A 25,260-nucleotide genomic window follows, 5' to 3' on the forward strand; every position below is an offset into this window, starting at 1 on the left:
TGAAATAAAAAAAAATTTTTGTTTGCGCTGGCTAAATGTGAAACTGCAGCAACTCAAATTTTGGAAGCAGAAAAAATAATAATCTAAAAAATAATAGTGTGCTGTTCCTTAAAGATTGTGAACAATTGTACCTAATTGTTACAATAACTAGAATTGAAAAACAATCAACTAAATGAAGAAAAATCAAACAAAGTGTAAACGAGTTGACTCAAGCAAGCTAATTACATGCGTCAAACTCTGATCATAAGTGTAAACAACAAGGTGCACAAAACAATATATATATTTATATATATATATATATATATATATATATATATATATATATACAATAATATAAACATGTGCATAAATAAAATTGTCAAAATCTCAGTGCATCGTACGAAAGTTCAAATATCAAGTCCACATCTTTGTAAAGTGCACATATAAGAATATAAGGTTCATAAAAGTCAAATATTCCGCTCCGTGTTCACCAGTGCTCAAGAGTTGGAAAAAAAGTGCTCCTTCAACCAGATAAATTGACCTCTTACCGGACACAATAGATCACTATTACAGAGATCAAAGCCGCTTATGAGGAAGTGACCACGGATGTAGGTAACTCAAAAGCCGAATCTCCAAAACCTAGCAGGGATAGGCTCCACTCATCCAGAGATCGTTTATGAAACGGGGAGAAGACTCAGTGTAAATCAGCCAGACATTTATTTAAAAACAATAAAAGTTACATTTACATTGAGGTTAAAAAATGAACGCATGAGTCAGTATCTCTAGCGGCAGTATCACCCGTCTTGCTAGTCCCGATGACATTATGCATACTCTCCGGCCCGACACATTTCCACACAACTGTCTTCTACTGAAGTTGGAGGATCACGTGTCACGTCAGTCAACAGGCTCATATTATTCCCGGCATTAATCACAGTTTGCCAACACTTGTTGCTCTGCAGTACTCACACAACTTGCCATTGGGAGTTGGGCTCCTTGATAGCTTTCATAAGTCAGCTCATTTGCACTTTGCTTTATTCAATTCATTCAGTTGATTGTTTATTATATCTTGTTATTGTAACAATTGGTTACAATTGTTCACAATCTTTTAGGAACAGCGCACCATTATTTTTTAGATTCTTTCCCTGAGCAGGCCTTGCCTTTGGACATTTACTGGATTGTGCCCAGTCGATTCTTCCCATGAGCAGGCCTGTCCTTTAGACATTATCTGAAACAGGAGAGCATGCTCCAAAGTGTGCAGGCCCCTTTATGTCTAGTAGGACCCTTAGCAAGTTCCTTACTGAATGGTAAATCTCTAGATGTCAACAGAACTTTGCTAACGGATGTCAGTCAGCCATCTAGAAATAATGCCATTAGGACTCAGCAGTCTTTGTTTATCACACTGTCAGATGTACTAAGCATTCTCCTGTACAAAACAGAGGGGCCACTAATCCCAAATTAACTTGCCCAATTAGTCAGCAATTAGTGTTGGTGCTCAGGATATAAAATTGGGAACACCTGCTGGTCAGGAATGTGTTACATGTTTCATGCATTCAAGATCATAACCTAAACCCAATGTTCTCTTCTCCGATAGGGTCCTGTAGGAGCTTCAGGCCCCAAGGGTAACCAGGTAAGGGCTAGGGCTTTGAAAGATATTAAATAAAAGTATCTCTAGTTTTACTTCATGTTCGTTAAATTGTCGTTATTTCTTTTTACTTTGGTTATGTTTGGAACACTTTGAATGTATTTGGAAACCTTTTGGTGTGTTTGGAAACAGCAGTTTGCGCAGTATAAAGTTCTGAAGTGAATTATTTGCTGCAAAGGAGAAGGATAGGCTAGATAGACATGCCCCTTTTTATTAATGTATGAAGGTCTTAGTGTATTTTGGAAATAAATATAATTTAGACCCCAGCTCTTGCATGACTAGATATGTTCAAAGACGTGTAAGCCTGGATGAAATAGCAGGTTCCTGCTTCATGTGTTACTAAACCTGTTCAGTGCCTTGAAATTGACATGTATATTAGGAGAATGGCTGCTTTCATTGGAACATAATGACTAGTGGTTTGCTATCACTTAAGACCCTAGAACCGTGGTATTATACAAGCAACCATGAGAGAGGTTAGAGTTATAGTGATGTGTGGAGACAATTATACCTTTAATTTGCTAGCCCTACCAATGTAACAGGCAGAAAACTTTAAAAGCATGGAGGAGTTGCACCTCCCAAGAGTTTATATGGCTTCATTGAGGCCTCTTATCTACCGGCTTTCATTGGAACCTAATCATACAAGTGTTTTGCTTTAACACACAGCCTTGATCTCTTGTAAATGCAGACAACCATTTCTGTTTTCAAGGAGGTTGGAATGTGGAAGAGTTTGGTGTTACTTAAAGTGGTGTATCAAAATATGTTTAACTATTCCAATCCCTAACCCGTAACCAGTACCATGGTAAGAGGTAGAAATGATGGAGGCATACACAACTAGTGTAGACCTAGTAAAGGATAGACTAGATAGACATCTACCTACCTAGTAAAGGCTAAACCTTTTTTTCTTTAGGTCTAGAAAGAGCAGTGAGGGACAACCCTTGTTGGGTTTTTATTGCTATCTTCCTGTTGGGGAAATTCATGCCTTTGTGTGTACTGGTGGCTATTAACACTGGGATACAAATGGCACTTTTCCACTGCAAGTACCGGCTCCGCTCTACTCGGCCCTGCTTGGCCCTGTTTGCTTTTCCACTGCTGGTACCGCATGGTACGGTGTTGGAACGGTTCGGTACGGTACGGTATGGTTTGCTTTTCCACTAAAGTAGTACTAAAGTTAAGTGGGTGGGATAACAACAGGGTGGGTGGGATTCTCTGAGCAATCAGTGGCTAGTAGTGACTGCAAGGATTGTGGGATATGGTGCCGGTAATGGTACCTGTTGGAACCACAATCGAGTAGGTACTGTTTTTGAGAGCCGTACCGTTCGGTTCCATGCAGTGGAAAAGCGCCGCCGTACTGTACCGTACCGAACCGTTCCTACACTATACCATGCGGTACCAGCAGTGGAAAAGCACAAAAGCGAGCCGAACCATTCGGTTCCATGCAGTGGAAAAGCGCCAAAAGTGATGAGAATTCCAGAATTAGTGGGAGATATTCCATTGTTAACACCTGTTCCACTTTGAAGAGCTTTTCTCCCGCTTTTTGTTGTAACTTTAAGACGGTGATTTGAAGTATCCGTATTGGAACATAGATTGCAAAAAAAGAAAAGAACAAAAAACAAAACTTTATGACTTTAACCATTCCCTACACTTTCCAATGTTTGGCTTAACACATGAACATTGCCTACCACCTGCCCCGTTTCTTTAGGGAACTATATTCCCTGCTATATAAATATCGTAGATGTTCTTGAAACAAAATGCTTTGATATGTATTTATTTAGTAGATGGTTTGTGTTACATAGTTGGTTACAGCTTCCTTCGTGCTGCTAAAGTAGCTCAGGTTTGTAATGAAAAAACAAAAGTTGACCAGAGCAACCAATTAAAATTTAGCGTTTGGTTTTCAACTGTGCTAGAAGCATGATGGCTGGATCGTGAGTGCTGTGTGCAGCTCCTCCATTTAATGCAGTTTCACATATGCTGTATGGAACTGTCACTTTCTTAATTTGCTCTGTTCTCTGTGGTCCCGTGTTTATTCTTGTCTCTTTCTTCAGGGTATCGCTGGCTCAGATGGACTTCCAGGAGATAAGGGAGAGATGGTATGTTATATACACCTTCATGTAGACAACATCATTTGGCTAACGATGGGTCTACAAACTTTTCAGTATGAGGGCCACATCATATATTTTACAAATATTTGCAGGTGGGAAAAACACATTTTTTTTTATAAGTGAACAAACCAATTTTTAATGAATTATTTATTTTTACTTGTAATCAGCATGATATGATTTAGAACAACAGTGAATGAACCTTAGTAAAACAAAGCAAAGAAGCCTATCAAAGCCCCTCCTTACATCGAAGTCCCCATCAGAGTCCTCCTTACATCAGAGTCCACATCAAAGTCCTCCTTATCTCAAAGCCCCTCATCAACGTCCTCCTTACATGAGAGTCCCCCCTTACAACAGGGTCGCCATCACAGTCCCATCTCACATCAGCCTACATGCCATAGTTTGAAGATCCCTGGTCTTAGAAGACATCATTGATAATGATTAAGCGATCTTAGAATCGTGAAACGCATTTACCTGTCCCGTGTTTATGTGAAGCACTGTATGTATTATACTCTACGGGGGATTAAACACTTCATTCTTCAATTTCTCTTGAGTGCGGTCACATTTTCTTTGAATCATTGCCTATTTCACATCAGCCTACATGCCATAGTTTGGAGATCCCTGGTCTTAGAAGACATTATTGTTTACACTCATAATACTCCATCTGTATTTGACAACTATTATGAGGCAGGCTTAAGAATATCATGCCCAGGGGCACAGCTAGCCTACCACAGCCAAATATGATACCTGTATTTGCATTTTATCAATAACCATATGCACAAATGTATTAAATAATATATAAGACTTGTCAGAACTCAAGGCCTCTTCTGGTTAATAAACTCATCATGGCAATACTTCTGTTTGTGTAACAAGGAGAAAATTAGAAAATAATTTTCACATCGGAGTCCGAGTGAGGTCAGTTCTCTCAAGGTCACAGGCCAAAGGAAAGCAGATAGCTATATACAGTAGTGCCCAGCAGCTGTCATTGACTGCGTGTCCCATTTGGATTATTGAATTGCTTTGTAGTGGTAAACTCAGTTGGTATAGCAGCTTATTTTAGCACCTTTAGTTGATTGCATACAGCCAATTGTTTGCGCCGATATATTCACTTTTGCACCATGCCATCATATGTTAGGTCAAGGGGGCAAATGCCTTCAGCCTGCCCCCTTGCCCAATCTTCCCCTGTTCCCTAGCATGGAAGGGTGTGGGAAATACAGGTATTTTTTCTTGCATAGGGGAGTAAATTTTTCCCTGTGTTTTGTCTTTTAGGGACCATTTGGACCAGTTGGACAGAAAGGAGAGGTAAGAATGACTATTAGTAATTCTTTAAACAGGATCCTTGTTTACATGTCCTTCTGGACTGGTATGGACAATGTCAACCAAGAAGTTATATGAAGCTTGTTATACACAAAGTGACAACTATACTGTATGGTGTTCTCTGTGGGGTTGTGTTGGACATTTGTGAAATGACTGTAAGTGCCAGTATAATACCTGGAAAGAATATGGAGTAACAAAGAGCCTGGTAGGAATAGATTTTTTTTACTTCCTTCTCTATATGTACCCAATTTATTATATGGAAGCTGCTGAAAAGAGCACAAAACTACTTAGATAATATTAAAAACTATGTCTGGTTCACTCAAATATAGACTTGTAAATGCAAATATGAACAGCAATGAGTGCAACAAGTGTTTAGAAAGCACTAGCAAAGCTAACTGTGGTATCATTGTGACTGTTAGAGGTAGCATTAAAAGCTTGTTTAAAATGGTAGCCAACACCAGCAATAAATGTGTTCAGAATGCGAGGACTGTAGTCAAAAGGCTCTTTCAAGTTTTCAAAAAGCAGTTTGAAGCTTGCTAAAGGTTTGTAAGTTATTGCTTTAGTACAGTTCATGCTAGCATATAAAAGCTGAAACCTGTGCAAACATTTTATACTAAATGTATTGGTTTTACTGCTCAGCTTCTACAAGACCAATTGACTGAAAGTTCCATTGTATGTTCTTCATTACCCTTCTGTGTCTCTACCAGCCAGGAGTGAGAGGTGAACCAGGTCCTAAAGGTATCTCTGGACCTAACGGTACATCTGGAGTACTAGGAGTTCCAGGTCCACCAGGACCAATGGGGTTGCAAGGAGAACAAGGCGTTCCAGGATTAACCGGCAAACCTGGAGTCCCTGTAAGTAAATCTTGGTTGGTGCTTCTAGCTCATTCTTAACTTGGAGAAGGGTCAAGGTTCTCTATGCAGTCAGGGTCTTGGATGTTGGGTCTTTCCTGTTCACACAGATCACTTTTACTTTCTAAGTTCATCATACCATTGCCAATTTACAGTATAAGCTGTGAAAAAATTTGCCTTTTCTGGCACCTTTTAATGAAGCCTTGGACCATATGCTCTGCATCTGGACACTACCTAGTTTTCCAACATGACTTTGCCCAAAATGGAATTAATAATACACTGAAATATTACTTTGAAAATTGATTAGTTAGCGAAAACATGTTACCCTGACCATACAGGGCAAAGCATCAAGTTCAACGTAATAATGGGCTCACCAGCAGATCCTGGAAGCCAAACAGATTTGCAGAACAGAGAATGGGAGATAAGAATAAACTGCTGGTAGGGCGATTATTAAAGTAAACCTATACAGGCAAAGCACATGTTTAAGCTGGCCAAGTTGTAGCACATTACTAATAATATGCTTTGGTTTCTAGGGCAAGCTGGCCAGTGAGCAGCGCATCCGGGAGTTGTGTGGTGGAATGATTAGTGGTGAGTGTTTTATCACAGTTACGTGATAGTTTATGTTTTTGGAGTTTTGTTCAAGATGTGCAAAGAGAGATCACACAAACACTTGTAGGTACAACATTTAACTAAGTAATGACAGATACAGATAACAAGTGTAATAATATTGGAAAATATAACAGGAATACTTAACTGGAGATGCCTTTTCGGCAAGGAATCCTGCCGACTTCTATTGCGGCTTGGCACAGATGATCAAAACCAGGCACGTGCCTTTAAGCAGCCCTGAGATGATAATACAAGTTTTAGCTGGAGTATATACAGGACTAGTGGGAAACTAATAACCAATTATTACTCAGATTACCTTTTTATGGAAGATAGCACATTCCTTTAGTATGGAGTCAGCTAAACTAACCATCCTTATATGTCTTTATATTCTGTATGGCCCCTTAGCCAGGTTTAGAATTCATCCTTAGATATTGTGGGCCAATAAGAAAATATGAAATGTCCCCATCAGTGAGTCATTCTCCATTTCATAAATTTATATTATTGGCCATATAGGTGGCAGGTTCAAAGCTCTGAAGCTTCTTGAAATGTAAAAATAATCAGGGGGTCCTGATATGGGGCTCTCTGTAGCTCCTGCACAGTCCAGCAGTACAATTTGCCAGACAGTCACAAACATTGTGGCTCATGTATCTGCCTATTATTTCATCTCAGCAGATTATTTTCTGCAAACTCTTGTTCCCTGTTAACCTGCAAGCCAGGTATTCAAAAAAACATGAAAGGTTTATGATCCTGAGGCCACACGTAAGTTTGCGCAATGCCTTATTTTTTATTAAGGTTCTAATATTGCACACATCAAGCCCATCCCGCGGTTAGCATAAATCAGTCCTCACCATTTATATTTTTCCCCATCACTGCTGTCTGACTTCAAAAACATTTGTATGCATAGAGGCTACATATCACATATCAACTTGCTGGGCAAACGGTATAATATTCTGCATTAGTAGTGGACTGATTGCATTGTTCTTTGATGCTGTCTTCCATTTTGGATAATGATAATGGTTTACCTTATGTCTTCCTAGATCAAATTGCACAGCTAGCTGCTAATCTCAGAAGGCCTTTGGCTCCAGGGGCAGTTGGTCGACCAGGTCCTCCAGGAGCACCTGGACCTCAAGGTGCCATTGGACGTGTTGGACATCCTGGTTCTCGTGGTCCTCCAGGATATAGAGGGCCAACTGGAGAATTGGGTGATCCTGGTCCCAGAGGTGAGGGCATGCTGCTCATACACGTGTTTATTTTTACATTGATTGGTCACATTGACAACACAACCTTCGCCATTTGTCAGTACCACCTGTTATACCATACCAACTTTGGAGGGAGTACATGTACCATAAAAGATGGCCATCTTACACTATTATAGTAAAAATACTGGCAACTAAATACTCTGTAAACCTGTAAGGCAATTTTACCCAGAATCCCCAGTTAATTGTAACTGTCTGCTACTATTTTAGGTAACCTGGGTGAGAAAGGAGACAAAGGACCTGCTGGAAGAGGCATCGATGGCCCACCTGGAGATCAAGGAGAACAAGGTATAGCCATCACGTTAATGGGACACATGTATCCATCTTAATTCCATCTTCATGATGACTAGCACATCTCCTGCAGTCTGCTTTGTATGGCACTTTCTTATATATATATATATATATATATATATATATATATATATATATATATATATATATATATATATATATAAATGTAATAAATATATGTGTGTTCCAATCTTTGTGCAAATTCAGAGCCTCCACTCCCATTACTTCACTATTATAAAAATAAAAAAAACCTTCTAAAGCCCTTTTTAACCTCTCCTGTGAACCTCCAAGCATTGACACCCTGAGCTTCTCATAGAGCATAATGTAAAAAACATATTCTCAAGGAGCAACTCATTTTTATATGGCAACCGTTTTTGCACATCATAGGAATTGTTACCCATTGCATTGATATCAAAGACAATGGACTGAAGGAGGTAGGTCCACAACTTAATGTGAAGTCCACAGGCATTAAAAGGGGCTTGGGACTTAAGCAGACTGGTGGGCTGTCCATAACAGCTCACAGACCAACTAATTAAAAAAAATAATTCAGATAAAACAATAATGACTGATATAAGCAGCTAAATACATGTTTATATGAGGCCTGTAATAGGTATACTTTGCAAAAGAAATCCATTTTTGAGTGAGAGTTTGAAATAATGTGGTGAGTTTTCTGTATGAAGACCACAGTTTGTCCATACATGCTCAACTCAGCATCAATACTGACGGCCAACATGGAACAGTGTGTTGGCTCAGGTGGTAATAGCTGTTCTTTTGGTGGAGAACTTATATCAGATCTCCAGAGGTCAATTTACCTCTGAACTTTTTTGTAACATAAAATGTTGTACAAATGGGATTTTCTTAAATGTGAAAAAAGTAAGACTCTTCACTTACAATTTATTTAATATAGCCTAATTCAAGGCACTGGTACTAAATTCTTATGCCACATCTACTACCCTAGTTACTAACTCCCTGAGCTGGCGCCCAAAATGAACATATCTTGCTTTCATTATGTATTTTACAAAACCTGTGTGTCCAAACTCGTGGTCAACAGCCAATCTGACCACAGCCTCATATAAGAACTATATCAAAAGTCACCCTGCATCCATAGACAACAAGGGAAATAAGTTACATCTAAGATTCTAGTCCTCCAAAGCCATAGGAGCACACTGCCCAAACATGCAAAGTCCGTGGATCAGCAAGCAATGGGTCTGATCTATTTCTTTGAATTCTTGTATCAGTTATGATGGCCTACACCAAATATCCAAACAATCATCATCCAACACCACTGCAGGGTCTTACCTGTCTGCTAACGGCATTAGCTACATCAATGTAGAATATTAGGAGTCAGTGATCAGTTTATTTATTAATCCTTGATCTACATTGTATTTACTAAGTTTTGAAGCTTGAAATGGCTGGCTACTAAGGGTCCATTCACACTAGCGCGACTTGTCAGGCGACTTGGTCGCCTGACAAGTCGCAGTCGGTCGCTCGCCATTGAATAGTACAGGACCCGTTCTAATAGGAGCGACACAAGTCGCTCTGACTTAGAAAAAGGGTCCTGTACTTCTTTGGGGCGACCTGGAGGCAACTTGCATTGACTTCAATTATATGAAGTCCGTGCAAGTCGCGCCGAGGTCGCCCCACCAAGTCGTGTCGTGCCAGTCTGAATGGGCTGTAAAACTAAGTCAGCGTTGGGTTCTGGCTCAGGGGTTTAGCTGCCAGTCTACAGACCAGCTGAGATTTTGGAGTTGCTGGATTGAATCCTGCTTTAGCTTTTTGAATTGCTGACGTTTAGTCCTGAATTAGGGGAACTAACACACAGGCTACCAAGCAGAGGTGAATAGCTCAGAGGATGAGTGTTGACCAGGGCGCCATAGACACAAGTTCAAATCCATAAAGTGCTGCAGCCCCCAAGGGCCTCTTCATGAGAGCACAAGCTCAAATCTCTAAGTGAAAGCCTGGAGGCCATGGACAACCCACCAGTCTGCTCCAGTCCCACGCCCCCACTGGCCTGTAGCATGTGTGGGCATCACATTAGGTTGAGGGCCCACTTCCTTTAGTCCAAGATCTGTAATATCAATGCAAGAACTACATTTGGAATGGGCTGTCTTACTTGGGCAGCCCAGAAAGAAATACTTTGCAAAAAACATTTTTTTTTTGCTGCACTTTCCTTTTTCACAACTATAGATATACACGCACACACGCACACACGCACACACACAATTCAAACTCAGGTCTCCAGCAGACCAGTCAGAGGTCTTTACCCATTGAGCTTTACCTGTGCTCAATCATCAAGCTGGTAATTCTCCTATTTCAGAGTTATGCCTCGTACACACGCAACGATTGTTGGCCGTGAATTTTCGGCCAACGTCCGACCGGCTTGTTAGTATGATGATTCCGACAACCGACTGCGACTTTTCGGCCGAACAAAATCTGGTGTGCATGCTATAAAAATTTTTTTGGCCGTCAACAGAACGGCCGATTTTCCATCAGTCAGTACAGATTTCGGCAGACAAAAATCAGATGAGCAAGACTGGGCATGCTCAGAGAAGAAAAAACACACGGAAAGTAAACCAGCACATGACATCACTTCTGAAGTTGGTTGTTGTTGGCCGAGAAAATTCGTGTGCAGTCTAGAGCACATTTCAACCAACACAACAACACTGGACAAAAGACGGCCGATCGGTCGGCCGATAATCGTTGCGCGTGTACAAGGCATAACAAAGACATTCAACAGTCAGAAAAGACAGCCAAATAATAGATTTTAATTAAGGTCTCCAGCACACCAGGCAAAGCTATTTCATCAAAGTATCAACTTCAAAAAAGGAGGACTAACATCTCCAACAAGCAGCTCCCATATTTCTTAGGTTGGGATTGGGTTTATGGAGCATATTAGCAGTTAAATCAGAACACTTACCCTCAAAGCTATTACCTGCTTTCAAGAAATATATGGCATTTGCTAACTAGAAAAGGCAAAGGTAACAAAGCCAAGTCTCCATCACAATGATCATAGCCTATACCCACCAAGCTTTCATGACTACTCAGACAGCACAAATAGGCCACAAATTAAAAACTCCCTAGCTAGTTATGGAAGGCTTCAGGTTTAGGTCTCTTACCCTTGGAGCTATCACATGAAAGGCTACAGCCTTTGTTCTATTTCAGAAGAATCGACAAATAATAAAGGACCATTGGCATGTCAAACCTTGTCTCTGGCTCTGCATGTAGAGCTTGTTAGCTCATGAGCCTTCACTACCTCTAAAAACATCCTTCTTTTTCAGAAGCACAAGAGCATTGTAAGAGTTATCTACGGAGGTTGTAGAAAGACTGTAAACAGAATCCTTCTGCATGATCATGACTGTAGGATATAGAAAATCAGTAGATAATTCTCTTCTTTTATTTTCAGGTGCCCAAGGAGCTCCTGGCGTAAGTGTAGATGGTCGGGATGGTTCCTACGGTGAGCCTGGTTACCCTGGAGAGCCTGGAAGACCTGGTGCCATAGGAGCGCAAGGTACCCCTGGAATATGCGACACCTCCGCTTGTCAAGGTGCCATGGCTGCAGAAAAATCAGGTTCCAGAAAGTCATAAACATGACTGTGAACTAAGAAAAGGAACTGTCTTTAATACAGCCCTCTTTCATAAGCAAGACCTTCCCAAGCATTCGGAGAGGGTGGGTCTGTATCATATCCCCAAAAAGAATGGTGGAGGACCAACATTAATACATCAACTCCATAAAACAGGAGAACATTCGATTAAAGTACCATAGGTGATTTTATTTTGTTTATACATTAACTATAACCCCCTTTCCCTAAAACCCACATTTATTTGTTACCTCTTGGAAACCCCCTCATCTTTAGCGTTCTTTTTTGCCATCTTTGCTTGGTTTGCGCATCCCAAGTTCACAGGCCCGTGACAATAAGTCTACCATCCAGACTAGCCAGGCCAAGCACATCTAATCCTCTCACAGCCTTGCCTTGCTAGAGGTAAGTGTACATAGAAAACTTTCCACAGAAGACAATCTGGATATTCTACTCTTATTATTTTTTTTCACCTCCGTCAACATTTGGTGAAATCAGACACTATGGTGTGACTGCCGTGTTGTAATAACTGTTCCCGAAACCTAGATGCGTACTGTAAAAATTGTCTTGTAAAAATAAAGAATTGTTTTTTTTAAAACCATGATTTTTTAACACGTCCTGTTTTAGCGTACCGCGGACAAATAAACGGCTGCAAACAATGTGAAGATCGGTGATTGAAATTTAGTATTTATTTTGGTGACTTTTGTGTACAATGAAAGCTGTTGCACCGTCTGTTGTAAGAATGAAATAAAGCCACTTTCACCACACGGAAATCCATCAAGACATCTTTGCAATTTATTGACAACTGAAAACTTTACTACAGGGGTACAGGATTGTGAAGTGCGCCCGAAAATTGCCCCGTACAACAAAAGGGCATCGTAGCTAAAAAGATAAATATGGAATATAATAAAAAATATACAGTATCTCACAAAAATGAGTACACACCCTCACGTTTTTGTAAATATTTTACTATATCTTTTCATGTGACAACACTGAAGAAATGACACTTTGCTACAATGTAAAGTAATGAGTGTACAGCTAGTATAACAGTGTAAATTTTCTGTCCCCTCAAAATAACTCAACACACAGCCATTATTGTCTAAACCCCTGGTAACAAAAGTGAGTGCACCCCTAAGTGAAAATGTCCAAATTGGGCCCAAAGTGTTAATATTTTGTGTGGCCACCATTATTTTCCAGCACTGCCTTAACCCTCTTGGGCATGGAGTTCACCAGAGCTTCACAGGTTGCCACTAGAGTCCTCTTTCACTCCTCCATGACAACATCATGGAGCTGGTGGATGTTGGGAGACCTTGTGCTCCTCCACCTTTTGTTTGAGGATGCCCCACAGAGGCTCAATAGGGTTTAGATCTGGAGACATGCTTGGCCAGTCCACCACCTTTACCCTCATCTTCTTGAGCAAGGCAGTGGTCATCTTGGAAGTGTGTTTGGGGTCCTTATCATGTTGGAATACTGCCCTGTGGCCCAGTCTACAAAGGGAGATGACACTTGTTTTTGTACTCCTCACCTGGTTGCCGCCACACACATTTGACACCATCTGAACCAAATAAGTTTATCTTGGTCTCATCAGACCACAGGACATGGTTCCAGTAATCCATGTCCTTAGTCCGCTTGTCTTCAGCAAACTGTTTGTGGGCTTTCTTGTGCATCATATTTAGAAGAGGCTTCCTTCTGGGACAACAGCCATGCAGACCAATTTGATGCAGTGAGCAGCGTATGGTCTGAGCACTGACAGGCTGACCCCCCCACCCTTTCAACCTCTGCAGCAATGCAGAGACGTCATATCCAAAGACAACCTCTGGATATGACGCTGAGCACGTGCACTCAACCTCTTTGGTCCACCATGGTGAGGCTTGTTCTGAGTGGAACCTGTCCTGTTAAACCGCTGTATGGTCTTGTCCCCCGTGCTGCAGCTCAGTTTCAGGGTCTTGGCAATCTTCTTATAGCCTAGGCATTCTTTATGTAGAGCAACAATTATTTTTTTTAGATCCTCAGAGAGTTTTTTGCCATGAGATGCCATGTTGAACTTTCAGTGACCAGTATGAGAGTGAGAGTGATCACACCAAATTTAACACACCTGCTCCCCATTCACACCTGAGACCTTGTAACATTAATGAGTCACATGACAATGGGGAGTGAAAATGGCTAATTGGGCCCAATTTGGACATTTTCGCTTGGGGGTGTACTCACTTTTGTTGTCAACAGTTTAGACATTAATGCCTGTTTGTTGAGTTGAGTTGTTTTGAGGGAACAGCAAATTGACACTGTTATACAAGCTGTACATTGTACATGTACAAGTGTCATTTCTTCAGTGTTGTCACATGAAAAGATATAATAAAATATTTACAAAAATGTGAGGGGTGTACTCACTTTTGTGAGATACTGTAATAAAATATGTCTGAAAAACACTGCTGTTCTTTCATTACAAAAATGTAGCTTAGAAGTAGCCTCTGAAATTTCAGTTCCTGGATGGTGTATCCAATCCAGCACCAATCCGTGCACAGCGAAACACCTCCCCACTGGGTAAAGGGAACCTACCAAAAAAAAAGTACAGTTGGAAGGGGGGTTGGTTGCCAATGATAACCTCCTTTAGAAATCCTGTGGCTTCAATACTTTGTAAATGACTGACCCAGAAAGTCATAATGCTAGATGTCCTTATCTGTGGGGCTTCTCTCTGGTTTAAGTATTGAAGGTAAGGTCTCAGCATGACAACCAGGCAGCTAGCAATTTCAGCGAAAGCAGCCTCTATTTTTCATTAAAAAAAATGATACCTTGCGGTGGGCATGTGCCCATGCTGCATGGGTTAATTCAGGTTGTCATTGTTATAATGATTGTCAACTTATGAGCTAAAGGCCTTAAATGCAGCCCTTGAAATCATGAAAACAGCCACACATATATGTAATGATTGAGAAGAATGTCAGAAACTGCAGACCTAAAAGAAAAAATGAGGGTCAGAGAGTGTGGACATCCTACGCTTTTGGGTGGGGATATTCTGCAGAAGACAATATGAAACTGGAATCATGTTACTAGTAGAGGCTAGTAGAGATCAATGCCTTCACCCTAATTAATGTTTCCACTTCAGATTACTTAGGTCTGAGGGCCACACATAATATTCCAAAGAGCTTCAGTTTGGGAACCAGGGCGTTAAGTGCTTGTTTAGGTCTAGGGCAGGGGTCAGAAACCTTTTTCAACTTAAGGGCCGGATTCAATGTATGTGAATGCATGGAGGGCCGAATTCACCTGCTAATAAATAAAGATAACATTACACAACCCCCGCACCTCTGGACCTCTTTACATAACACAGTCCCGGCACCTCTGGACCCCTTTACTTTACATTATATTGCGCTCTGTCAGAGTAACCATCAGGTTCTTGGTCATCTCCTTGACTAACGGTCTTCTTCCCCGATCACTCAGTTTGCCCGGGTGGCCCGCTCTAGGATGAGCCCTGGTGGTTCCAAACATCTTCCATTTATGGGTAATGAAGGCCACTGTGCTTGGGACTTTCAATGCTGCAGACCTTTTTCTGTACCCTTCCCCAGATCTGTGCCTCAATATAATCCTGTCTCGGAGCCCTACAGACAATTTCTTGGACTTCATAGCTTGGTTTGTGTCCTGACATGCACTGTTACCTGTGAAACCTTATGAAAAGAAGTTGGTACCTCAAGCCAGGTAAGTTGGGACTTTATGGGCTAGTACAACGGGGTTTATGTTTATACAATTTATTGAAAAGAGGTTTGCAACATAAATATACAACGATAACCATAAGGTGTGTGGGTTATAGACCCATGAGTGATAGTGAGTCAGAGGAGAAATGGTGACATGGTGACAGTGGTATGTCTCTCTATCTGTCCACGCTTCTGGGGGCGTGGAATCTGTAGGGAGAGATATCCTGGATTCCTAAGCGTTTCGGCGTGCTGCCTTTATCAAGGAAGTTTTTCCACCATATCTGTAGACAAAGTAGATGAATAATTAGTAAGTATTATGCTTCCAATAGAAAGTATTCATTGGTCGCCTAATAATTTACATACTTGGTAAAAGAGGTCTGCTCTTGGAACCTTGCTTCTGGTCCTTATATTTCCACACAGGAATTAAAGGTTGAACACTGTCGCTGGAGTATATAATATATGATATTGATAAGTAAGTATTATACAGACAGTAAGTACCTTCAAGCTATACATAATTATAAGACACAAATCATGTCCACTTACTTATCAATATCATATATTATATACTCCAGCGACAGAGTCCAACCTTTAATTCCTGTGTGGAAATATAAGGACCAGAAGCAAGGTTCCAAGAGCAGACCTCTTTTACCAAGTATGTAAATTATTAGGCGACCAATGAATACTTTCTATTGGAAGCATAATACTTACTAATTATTCATCTACTATGTCTACAGATATGGTAGAAAAACTTCCTTGATAAAGGGAGCACGCCGGAAACGCGTAGTAATCCAGGATATCTCTCCCTACAGATTCCACGCCACCAGAAGTGTGGACAGATAGAGAGACATACCACTGCCACCATATCACCATGTCGCCATTTCTCCTCTGACTCACTATCACTCATGGGTCTATAACCCACACACCTTATGGTTATCGTTGTATATTTATGTTGCAAACCTCTTTTCAATAAATTGTATAAACATAAACCCTGTTGTACTAGCCCATAAAGTCCCAACTTACCTGGCTTGAGGTACCAACTTCTTTCCAAACTATTCTCTGGGATGACGGCTAAACCTACTTCAAAGGTTTTGGGAATCGCACCCCGTACACTACCTGTGGAACCTTATATAGGCAGGTGTGTGCCTTTCCAAATCATGTCCAATCTACTGAATTTACCACAGGTGAACTCCAATCAAGTTGTAGAAACATCTGAAGGATGATCAGTGGAAACAGGATTCACCTGAGCTAAAATTTTGTGTCATGGCAAAGACTGTGAATACTTATGTACATTTGATTTTTTTTTCTTCGTTTTTTATTTTTAATAAATTTGCAAAGATTTCAAACAAACTTCTTTCACGTTGTCATTATGGGGTATTGTTTGTCGATTTTTGAGGAAAATAATGATTTGAATCCATTTTGGAATAAGGCTGTAACATATAAAAATTTGGAAAAAGTGATGTGCTGTGAATACTTTCCAGATGCACTGTATGTGTGTGTCTTTCCTTTAACATCTGAGTATACAGTCCCCTTTAAAGTTCAACTTCAAGCAGAAAAACACAAATGAATGCAGCGCGGTAATTATTATTCTATTATTAAATGTATTTTTTAATGCAAAAAGTGTTTGGCGTCTTTTACACGAACGATCCAATCAGATCCGCCTGTCAGCGCTAACCGGCGTTGACCAGCATCAAGTAAGCGCCAACAAGCATTTTTCAGTTGTCCCCAGCAAATTGTGTATAGTTGAGCCAAAGGAGTATCCCACTCATCCCTTCTCCCATCCAAGTTCGCAATAAATATAAAAACCCAAAGATACTGGACTGGTCATTATCGCAGTGCTCACACTTGGAGAACATGCTAAAATGTGCTGTTGTTGTTAGCGGTAACCCAGGCGGACCCACATCCAGCACAATGGCTGGGAATTCTGCTACACCTTTTTATGCGGTATTTTTTTTTTTTTGTGAATTTCTGTTTAATGTTTTAAAACAAGAATAGAACAAACACAAACACACTGCCATGCAGGGCAACACATAAAAGAAAAACAGTCGACAACAGGCAAACAAACCCCTCCCCGCACCACCACCCCCCCCCCCCCCCACCCCAGGCACCACCCAGCAGGTCCAGCATAATGACAGACATGCCTCAAAGAGGCTAAAAAAAACCCCAATGAATTCCCAACATACTTATAGCATCCTCATGTTGCAAGCACATAGTGAGCATAGTGAACAGCATACATTAGCCTTAGTCTTTAAATGTAATAAGAGACAAGTTACCAAAAAATAAACGTCTTACGTCCACCCAGCAGACAATCAGCACAATGTTAAACAGCCCACGCCCACAACCACCCAGCCACTCAAGCACATAATGACATTAGGACACCCATGACCGTTCGACAGAGGTCGAGGCCGGAGAATCCAGCCACAGCTTCCACACTTTATCAAATTTGTGCGGACAGCCCCTACTGAGATACGTAGCTTTATAGAGCGGAGTCACCTTATTCACCAGACCCTTCCAAAAGAGGACTGTGGGAGCCAGCGGGGTCTTCCAGTGCAGGAGCAGGGCCTTGCGAGCATAAAAGAGAAATAGGCTTAACAACGTGCGAAGGGCCCTAGCGTGAGCCAACCCATCAACCAATCCCAGCAGACAAACCTCGATAGAATTGGGAACCGGTATCTTTACCACCTCCTCAATACAGGCCAGCACAGCAGTCTTGAAATCTCTGACCACCGGGCAGCGCTAGAAAATCTGCCCAAAATCTGCCGGAGAATGCGAACAGCGACAGCACTCAGCAGAGAACTCTGGATATATACGAGCCAACCTTGCAGGTGTGTAGTAGATCCTGTGCAGGAATTTAAAATGAATCAAACGATCCCTCGCAGATACCAGGTGAGCAAAGGGGGAACACCACATATCATCCCAGTCACCACCATCTAATTCTGGCACCTCCTCCACCCACCGCTCCCTTCACCTGCGTACCGCCAATGGAGAAGTGACAAGCAGTTTCCTGTGGAGTTCCGATAAAGGTTTCCGCATATCCTCAACCTGAACAGCAGTCTCCAACACAGAAGGCTTAACCGCCACACGGGGAGAACAAAACTGTGCGAGAAAAGCATGATGGAGCTGGAGATAGCAGAAGAGGTAGGAATTTGCCAGTTCAAAGCGGGCCTTCAGGGCATCGAAGGGGCAAAGTTTTCCGCCGGATGTAACATCCCCCAGCGTTTTGACCCCCCTGGAAGCCCAGAGGACCGGATCAGGTATCGAATCAAAATGAGGAAACCGAGGGTTCCGCCACAGGGTGGAGGAGGGAGACAACCCAGTCGCTCCAGGTTCTATCGTTGCCCGCATCTGATCCCAGGCTTTGATAGTGGAACGCATCGTCCCCGTTAGAGGGAAATCAGCCCTCGATCCACAATGCAAAAGGAGATGGAGACTCTCATAGGAGCCCAAAACAGCCGCCTCCAACACTGTGGCAGAATCCCCGTCACCCCCCCCCCCCCCGAAGCCACCTGCGTGCAAGCACCCCCTGACTTGCCAAAAAGTATTTGTATAAATCAGGCAAGGCAAGACCCCCCTGACCCCATGGTTCCTGAAGCACTTGAAGGCCAATTCTAGGTGGAGAATTACCCCATACAAAGGACCCAATCAGACCATGCACCCTACGAAAAAATAAATTGGGAATCCACACCCGAGAATTTCGGAGAAAATAAAGGAAGACTGGAAGAATTTTCATCTTAATTAGATTGATAAGCCCCAGAACCAATAATGGCAAATCCCTCCACACCTCCGCCCTTCGCTTAAGGACATCCAGCAGAGGCAGCAGATAGAGGCTAAGATAATCCGCCACCCGTGCCAAAATCCGGACCCCCAGGTAAGTGAATTCCGTAACCCACTGCAATGGCAACGTCCCATCAGCAGCAGCCCGAGTGCCAGAGCCATCCTGAGACCCGAGAACTTAGCAAAGGTATCTAAAATAGTAAATACCACCCGCAGAGATCTATCAGGGTCCCGTAGGAACAACAGCATATCATCAGCATAAAGTGCTAAACATTCCTTAATCGAGCCCACCTCCAACGCACCCACCTCCGAGGATGTACGCAATGCTATGGCTAAGGGTTCTATCATCAAGGAGAACAGGAAGGGCGAGAGAGGACAGCCCTGCCTAGTCCCCCTGCCCACTGCAAAGAAGGGAGACAGAGAGGACCCAATTTTCAGCGCCATCTGGGGGGTAGAATGAAGGGAGATCCACTTACAGAACTTGGGGCCAAACCCCATGCGCCTCAACACCAGCCCCATGTACGTCCAATCCACTGAATCAAAGGCCTTGGCTATGTCCAGCGACACCACCGCTCTAGTCGCTATGGAAGAATGTGCGATTTGTAAATGAGTAAACAGGAGGCGGAGATTGGTATCCATGGACTTACCTGGCATAAAACTTGTCTGGTCTATATCCATCAATGAGGGTAGTTTTATGCAGTATTTAATGAGCGTTATTGGTGTTTGCGCTAAATACTGCATACGAGCAATAGTAAATTTACGTTTTTTATTATTACCTGCGTTAAGTGGTTACCTGACCGTCATAATGCATGTGATAACCTTTAGTGAATGATGTGTGAATTAATGTGATGATGACATTAGCCTGGTACACACTAATAGCTAGGTTGAACTAAAAAAATGGTCAGCTCCTGTTGGAGCCGCTGTAATAACAATAAAATTGCCCCCCAAGCTCCCACAGTGCCTCCCAGGCCTCTAAGAGTCCTCAGGTCCACAAGCCCCCCAAATTCCCACAGTGTCCCCCTTTCTCCCACAATGCTATTCAGCCTGCTGCAGAATAATGCCAAAGCCAATGGCATTATTTTAACCCTTTTTCTGCTGCCCCTTTTTTATCACAGCACTGGGAGGTGTCAGCCCTCTGAGCTCTTCTGAACTTAATAGGACAGCAAAACATAACCCTTCTCTATTCTTTCCAAATCAAGGTAAGAGGCTGCAGCAGGGGCTGTTCCATCTCAGACAAACCAAGAACTGCACAAGCACCAAGGGGTTGTGTCATCTCTAACCTGGCATATCAGTCATCATCAGTAATGCACACTTGGCACAAAAGTAACAGCAAACCTCACCTTTGACTTTACTCCAGACCTGCTCAGGTATCAGTAGGTTTGTTGAGCTACAGCTCTTCTTTGTTAATTCCATTTCCTGCTGGTAACAGAAGTTCCTGTGAATTGACATCTCTTGGTACTTAGGTGCCACCATCATGGGGCAGGAGGGTTTGCAGCTGGAGGAGGCCTGAAAATGGGAAAAGGTTGATTGATCAATACTTTGATAACTCCAGCTTCCCGTAAAGGAAATGCCATATGTATTTAGGTTAATTTCATCAAAGAAGTCTTGTAACGATTCTTCTGTGCCTTTTCATAAAATAACTATGTCACCAATGTATCGTCTGTAAAATTTCAAAGTAGGCCGGTCCACACTATATATTTGCTCCTCCCATTTGTTCATAAACAAGTTTACTACACTCGGGACGTATCTTGCTCCCATAGCCATTTTGTTGGTTTGGACATAATGCTCCCCCTTGTACCAGAAATAATTACAGTTCAAGCCTTCCAGTATAACCCATTTCCAAAAATGTTGGTACACTGTACAAATTGTGAGTAAAAAAGCAATGGACTAATTTACAAATCTCATAAACTTATATTTTATTCACAATATAATATAGATAACATATCAAATGTTGAAAGTGAGACATTTTGAAATGTCATGCCAAATATTGGCTCATTTTTGATTTCATGAGAGCTACACATTCCAAAAAAGTTGGGACAGGTAGCAATAAGAGGCCGGAAAAGTTAAACGTACATATAAGGAACAGCTGGAGGACCAATTGTTAATTTATTAGGTCAACTGGCAACAAGATTAGGCATAAAAAGAGCCTCTCAGAGTGGCAGTGCCTCTCAGAAGTCAAGATGGGCAGAGGGTTACCAATTCCCCCAATGCTGCAGCGAAAAAAAGTGGAGCAATATCAGAAAGGAGTTTCTCAGAGAAAAATTGCAAAGAGCTTGAAGTTATCAATCATCTTCAGTGCATATAATCATCCAAAGATTAAGAGAATCTGGAACAATCTCTGTGCGAAAGGGTCAAGGCCGGAAAACCATACTGGATGCCTGTAATCTTCGGGCCCTTAAACATCACTGCATCACATACAGGAATGCTACTGTAATGGAAATCACAATATGGGCTCAGGAATACTTCCAGAAAACATGCTCGGTGAACACAATCCACTGTGCCATTCGCCGTTACCCGCTAAAACTCTATAGGCCAAAAACGAGGCCATATCTAAACATGATCCAGAAGCACAGGCGTTTTCTCTGGGCCAAGGCTCATTTAAAATGGACTGTGGCAAAGTGGAAAACTGTTCTGTGGTCAGACGAATAAAAATTTGAAGTTCTTTTTGGAAAACTGGGACACCATGTCATTCAGACTAAAGAGGACAAGGACAACCCAAGTTGTTATCAGTGCTCAGTTCAGAAGCCTGCATCTCTGATGGTATGGGGCTGCAAGTATGCATGTGGCATGGGCAGCTTACACATCTGGATAGGCACCATCAATGCTGAAAGGTATATCCAAGTTCTAGAACAACATATGCTCTCATCTAGACGTCGTCTCTTTCAGGGAAGACCTTGCATATTCCAACATGACAATGCCAGACCACATACTGCATCAATTACAACATCATGGCTGCGTAAAAGAAGGATCTGGGTACTGAAATCGCCAGCCTGCAGTCCAGATCTTTTACCCATAGAAAACATTTGGCGAATCATAAAGAGGAAGATGCGACAAAGAAGACCTACGACAGTTGAGCAACTAGAAGCCTATATTAGACAAGAATGGGACAACATTCCTATTCCTAAACTCGAGCAACTTGTCTCCTCAGTCCCCAGACATTTGCAGACTGTTCTAAAAAGAAGAGGGGATGCCACACAGTGGTAAATATCGCCTTGTCCCAACTTTTTTGAGATGTGTTGATGCCATGAAATTTAAAATCAACTTATTTTTTCCCTTAAAATGATACATTTTCTCAGTTTAAACATTTGATATGTCATCTATGTTGTATTCTGAATAAAATATTGAAATTTGAAACTTCCACATCATTGCATTCTGTTTTTATTCACAATTTGTACAGTGTCCCAACTTTTTTGGAATCGGGCTTGTATATACGCTATTTGTTCTTGTTTTAAATCTGTATACATCTGTAACGCCCATTTTGCACTCTTCAAGCCATCCTTCTGTACAGCATATATGGCATTTTCTTCATGGTAAGCTGGAGTTATCAAAGTCTTCATGAGGGTTATGCTGCCCCCTACAGGAGTAGAACACTAGGCAGAGAAAAGCTTGAGCACGCCTATGAGGAAGTCCCTGGGGGTATACTCCTACTTCCTGATATAGGTATCCAGTTTTGTAATAAGCAGTGTCAGAAGAAAAACAACCCAACTCCAAAAAGGGGCGGGTGCTGTGTTTGTCAATGAACATCAGAGAAATGGATTTTACGGTAAGTCAAAAATTCCATCTTCTCTTTCGTTCATTGACGAACACAGCTCTTCATCTTCATGACCGTAGTGACATCCCAAAGCAGTGTCAAACATGAGGGGGGGTACAGCAGAAAACAAACTTCCCAAAGGCTAAACATAGCCAACCAGGTAACATGGAGCTCAACTGAGAACAACTGGAGCTCACCTGAAAAAAACACCCTCAAAGAGGACAAGTCCTCTAAACAGCAGCCTGCAAAACTTTGCAGCCAAAAGAAGCATCCACAGATGCCAACACATCCACTTTATAAAACTTTGTGAATGTGTGCACAGACGACCAAGTGGGCGCTTTGCAAACTTGCACCAATGACGCCTGATGAGGGAAAGCTCAGGAGGCAATAAGCGCCCAAGTAGAGTGTGCCTTGGCAGGGAAAGGAGGAACCTGACCCCCTTATTAGAATAAGCCTGAACCACACTCTGCCTGATCCATCTGGAAATGCAGAAGCAGCCAGTTCCTTGTGAGGTCCATCCGTGAGAACAAACAGTGAGTCTGACTTTTGAAACGACTCCATAGCTGCCAGGTACGTCCTGATTGCTCAAAACACATCCAGGGAATGCAAAACAACTTCCTTAGGATGCTTAGGGATAGAACATAGAGAAGGCAACACAATGTCTTCATTCAGATGAAAATCTGAGACGACCTTTGGAAGGAATGATGGACATGGTCTAAGAAACACCTTATTGCTGTAAACAACTGGATAAGGTGAACGGCAAGACAGCGCTGCCAGCTCAGACACCCTGCTCGCCAAAGTAATAGCCACCAAAAAGGTCACCTTCTGGGACAATGTAAGCAGGGGACTCTCCTGATATTTTCAAAGGGAGGTTTCTAGGAGTGTGAGAATATTTCACCAGTTCATGCACTGACCAGATGTACAATCCAAGGGTGGCTGATGGCCTTTTAGAAGTGAAAGTACACACTTTTCCAGTGTAAGGTCCTTGCAGCTTTCCTTATTTCCACTGGGTGGCGGACAATGAATCTATACAAAAATTACAAAAAGGAGACACAAGCGCACAGCTGCCCTCACATAATAAAGTTTTAATAAAGACAATGGACAACACTTCTGTGGATGCACTCACATATTTCAAGGTGATAGCGGGCATATACATCGATGGATTTCCCTTTTTATCCTCTCTCTCCCACCGGATGGCCCCTTCAAGTGACCTGAAGAAGGAGGCTCTGCCTCCAAAACGCGTCATCATAGCAACCAAGTAAGCGTGCAACATCGTCCCGTTCTTCACTCCCTTACTATCTATAGCCTCTCAGCAGGTCCGCGGTGCCCATGCGCAGTGGGCGGCAAGCCGGCAGGTCCTGGCGCAGGTGCACTGGGCTGAGAACGCCGGAGCCTTATCGAAGAGGATTTGGTCCCGCCACCAGGCACATCAGGAGCGGTGATCAAGCTCCATATCACTGGAAGGGGCCATTCGGGGGAGAGAGAGAGAGGATAAAAAGGTGTCAGGATTATTGGGGAGATTAAATAAAAGAAATATGGAATTATAAAGGCCATGTATATTCAGTCATCTACATAGAAATTTTGAACAGTACAGCGTCCATCTTGCATAAGGTCACTGACAGTTCATGTTCTTTTGCAAGATGCCTTTATAGAGTCTTAAGTTCCACAGAAGATTTTCTTTGTATTTCTTAAAATTGTATATATGGGACTTTCTGGCATTTCACCTGATAAAAGCCTAGCCAGGATGGCACCAGATTTTAAGGGGGGTGATGTCTTTTTGATTGTCTGTATTTTACAATGAACAATAAGTTCAGTATATTTTTTTAAAGGTTCATTTAAAAATACGTTTTAGAAAACATTATATCATGTGTAAGAAAATATTAGTAATATTTATACGTGTGTGTAGCATAGACATCGTTCTAAGTGTATTATATACCATATTTTGGTTTTATATTTTTACACATAAGAATCTTACTTAGGTGAAGCTAATTACTTCATTTTAGAAACATTTGTGTTTAAGTTTTTATGACCGATATAAATACTATATCCTAGACACAAAGTCTGACAGGGTTTTGACACAGCCAAGTGATTTAATTATTTTTGCCCAGCCAGGTCAGAAGGTTATCAGTTAATAGTAGTACTATTGTATTGTTTATACTGAATTTAAAGAGCAATACAATACTGCCCCCTTTGGAGACTACTACTAAATGCAGTCTCGGGGTAAATCAGTAATTTCCATTATATATATATATATTGTATTAATAATATCTTCTTCTTAAATGGCTTACCAGATTTAATCCTTGCCAAGATACATGATGGAGATATTAGATGGACATGTATATATTATGAGAGTATGGACAGGTTTTGATGTTGTTTTTATGATTATTCTTAATTGAAGGAATTATTACATAATTTTAATATCCAAAATACTGGACGATTAGT

General features: G+C 41.7%; 1 protein-coding gene across 1 annotated transcript in view; it reads left to right on the plus strand.

The window, feature by feature from the left end:
• Nucleotides 1–12,478, plus strand: part of COL9A3 (collagen type IX alpha 3 chain) — a 77,638-nt gene extending 65,160 nt beyond the window's left edge. Inside the window, exons 25-32 of the mRNA XM_082271636.1 lie at nucleotides 1,571–1,606; nucleotides 3,664–3,708; nucleotides 4,987–5,019; nucleotides 5,742–5,888; nucleotides 6,419–6,473; nucleotides 7,529–7,711; nucleotides 7,958–8,035; nucleotides 11,442–12,478. Coding sequence (XP_082127762.1) covers nucleotides 1,571–1,606; nucleotides 3,664–3,708; nucleotides 4,987–5,019; nucleotides 5,742–5,888; nucleotides 6,419–6,473; nucleotides 7,529–7,711; nucleotides 7,958–8,035; nucleotides 11,442–11,623 — 759 coding nt within the window. The 3' untranslated portion in view covers nucleotides 11,624–12,478. The remainder of the gene's footprint in view (nucleotides 1–1,570; nucleotides 1,607–3,663; nucleotides 3,709–4,986; nucleotides 5,020–5,741; nucleotides 5,889–6,418; nucleotides 6,474–7,528; nucleotides 7,712–7,957; nucleotides 8,036–11,441) is intronic.
• The last annotated feature ends 12,782 nt before the right edge of the window (nucleotides 12,479–25,260 follow it).

This window comes from Pelophylax lessonae (genome assembly GCF_965119305.1).
Source record: "Pelophylax lessonae genome assembly, chromosome: 11".
Taxonomy (NCBI): Eukaryota; Metazoa; Chordata; class Amphibia; order Anura; family Ranidae; genus Pelophylax; species Pelophylax lessonae.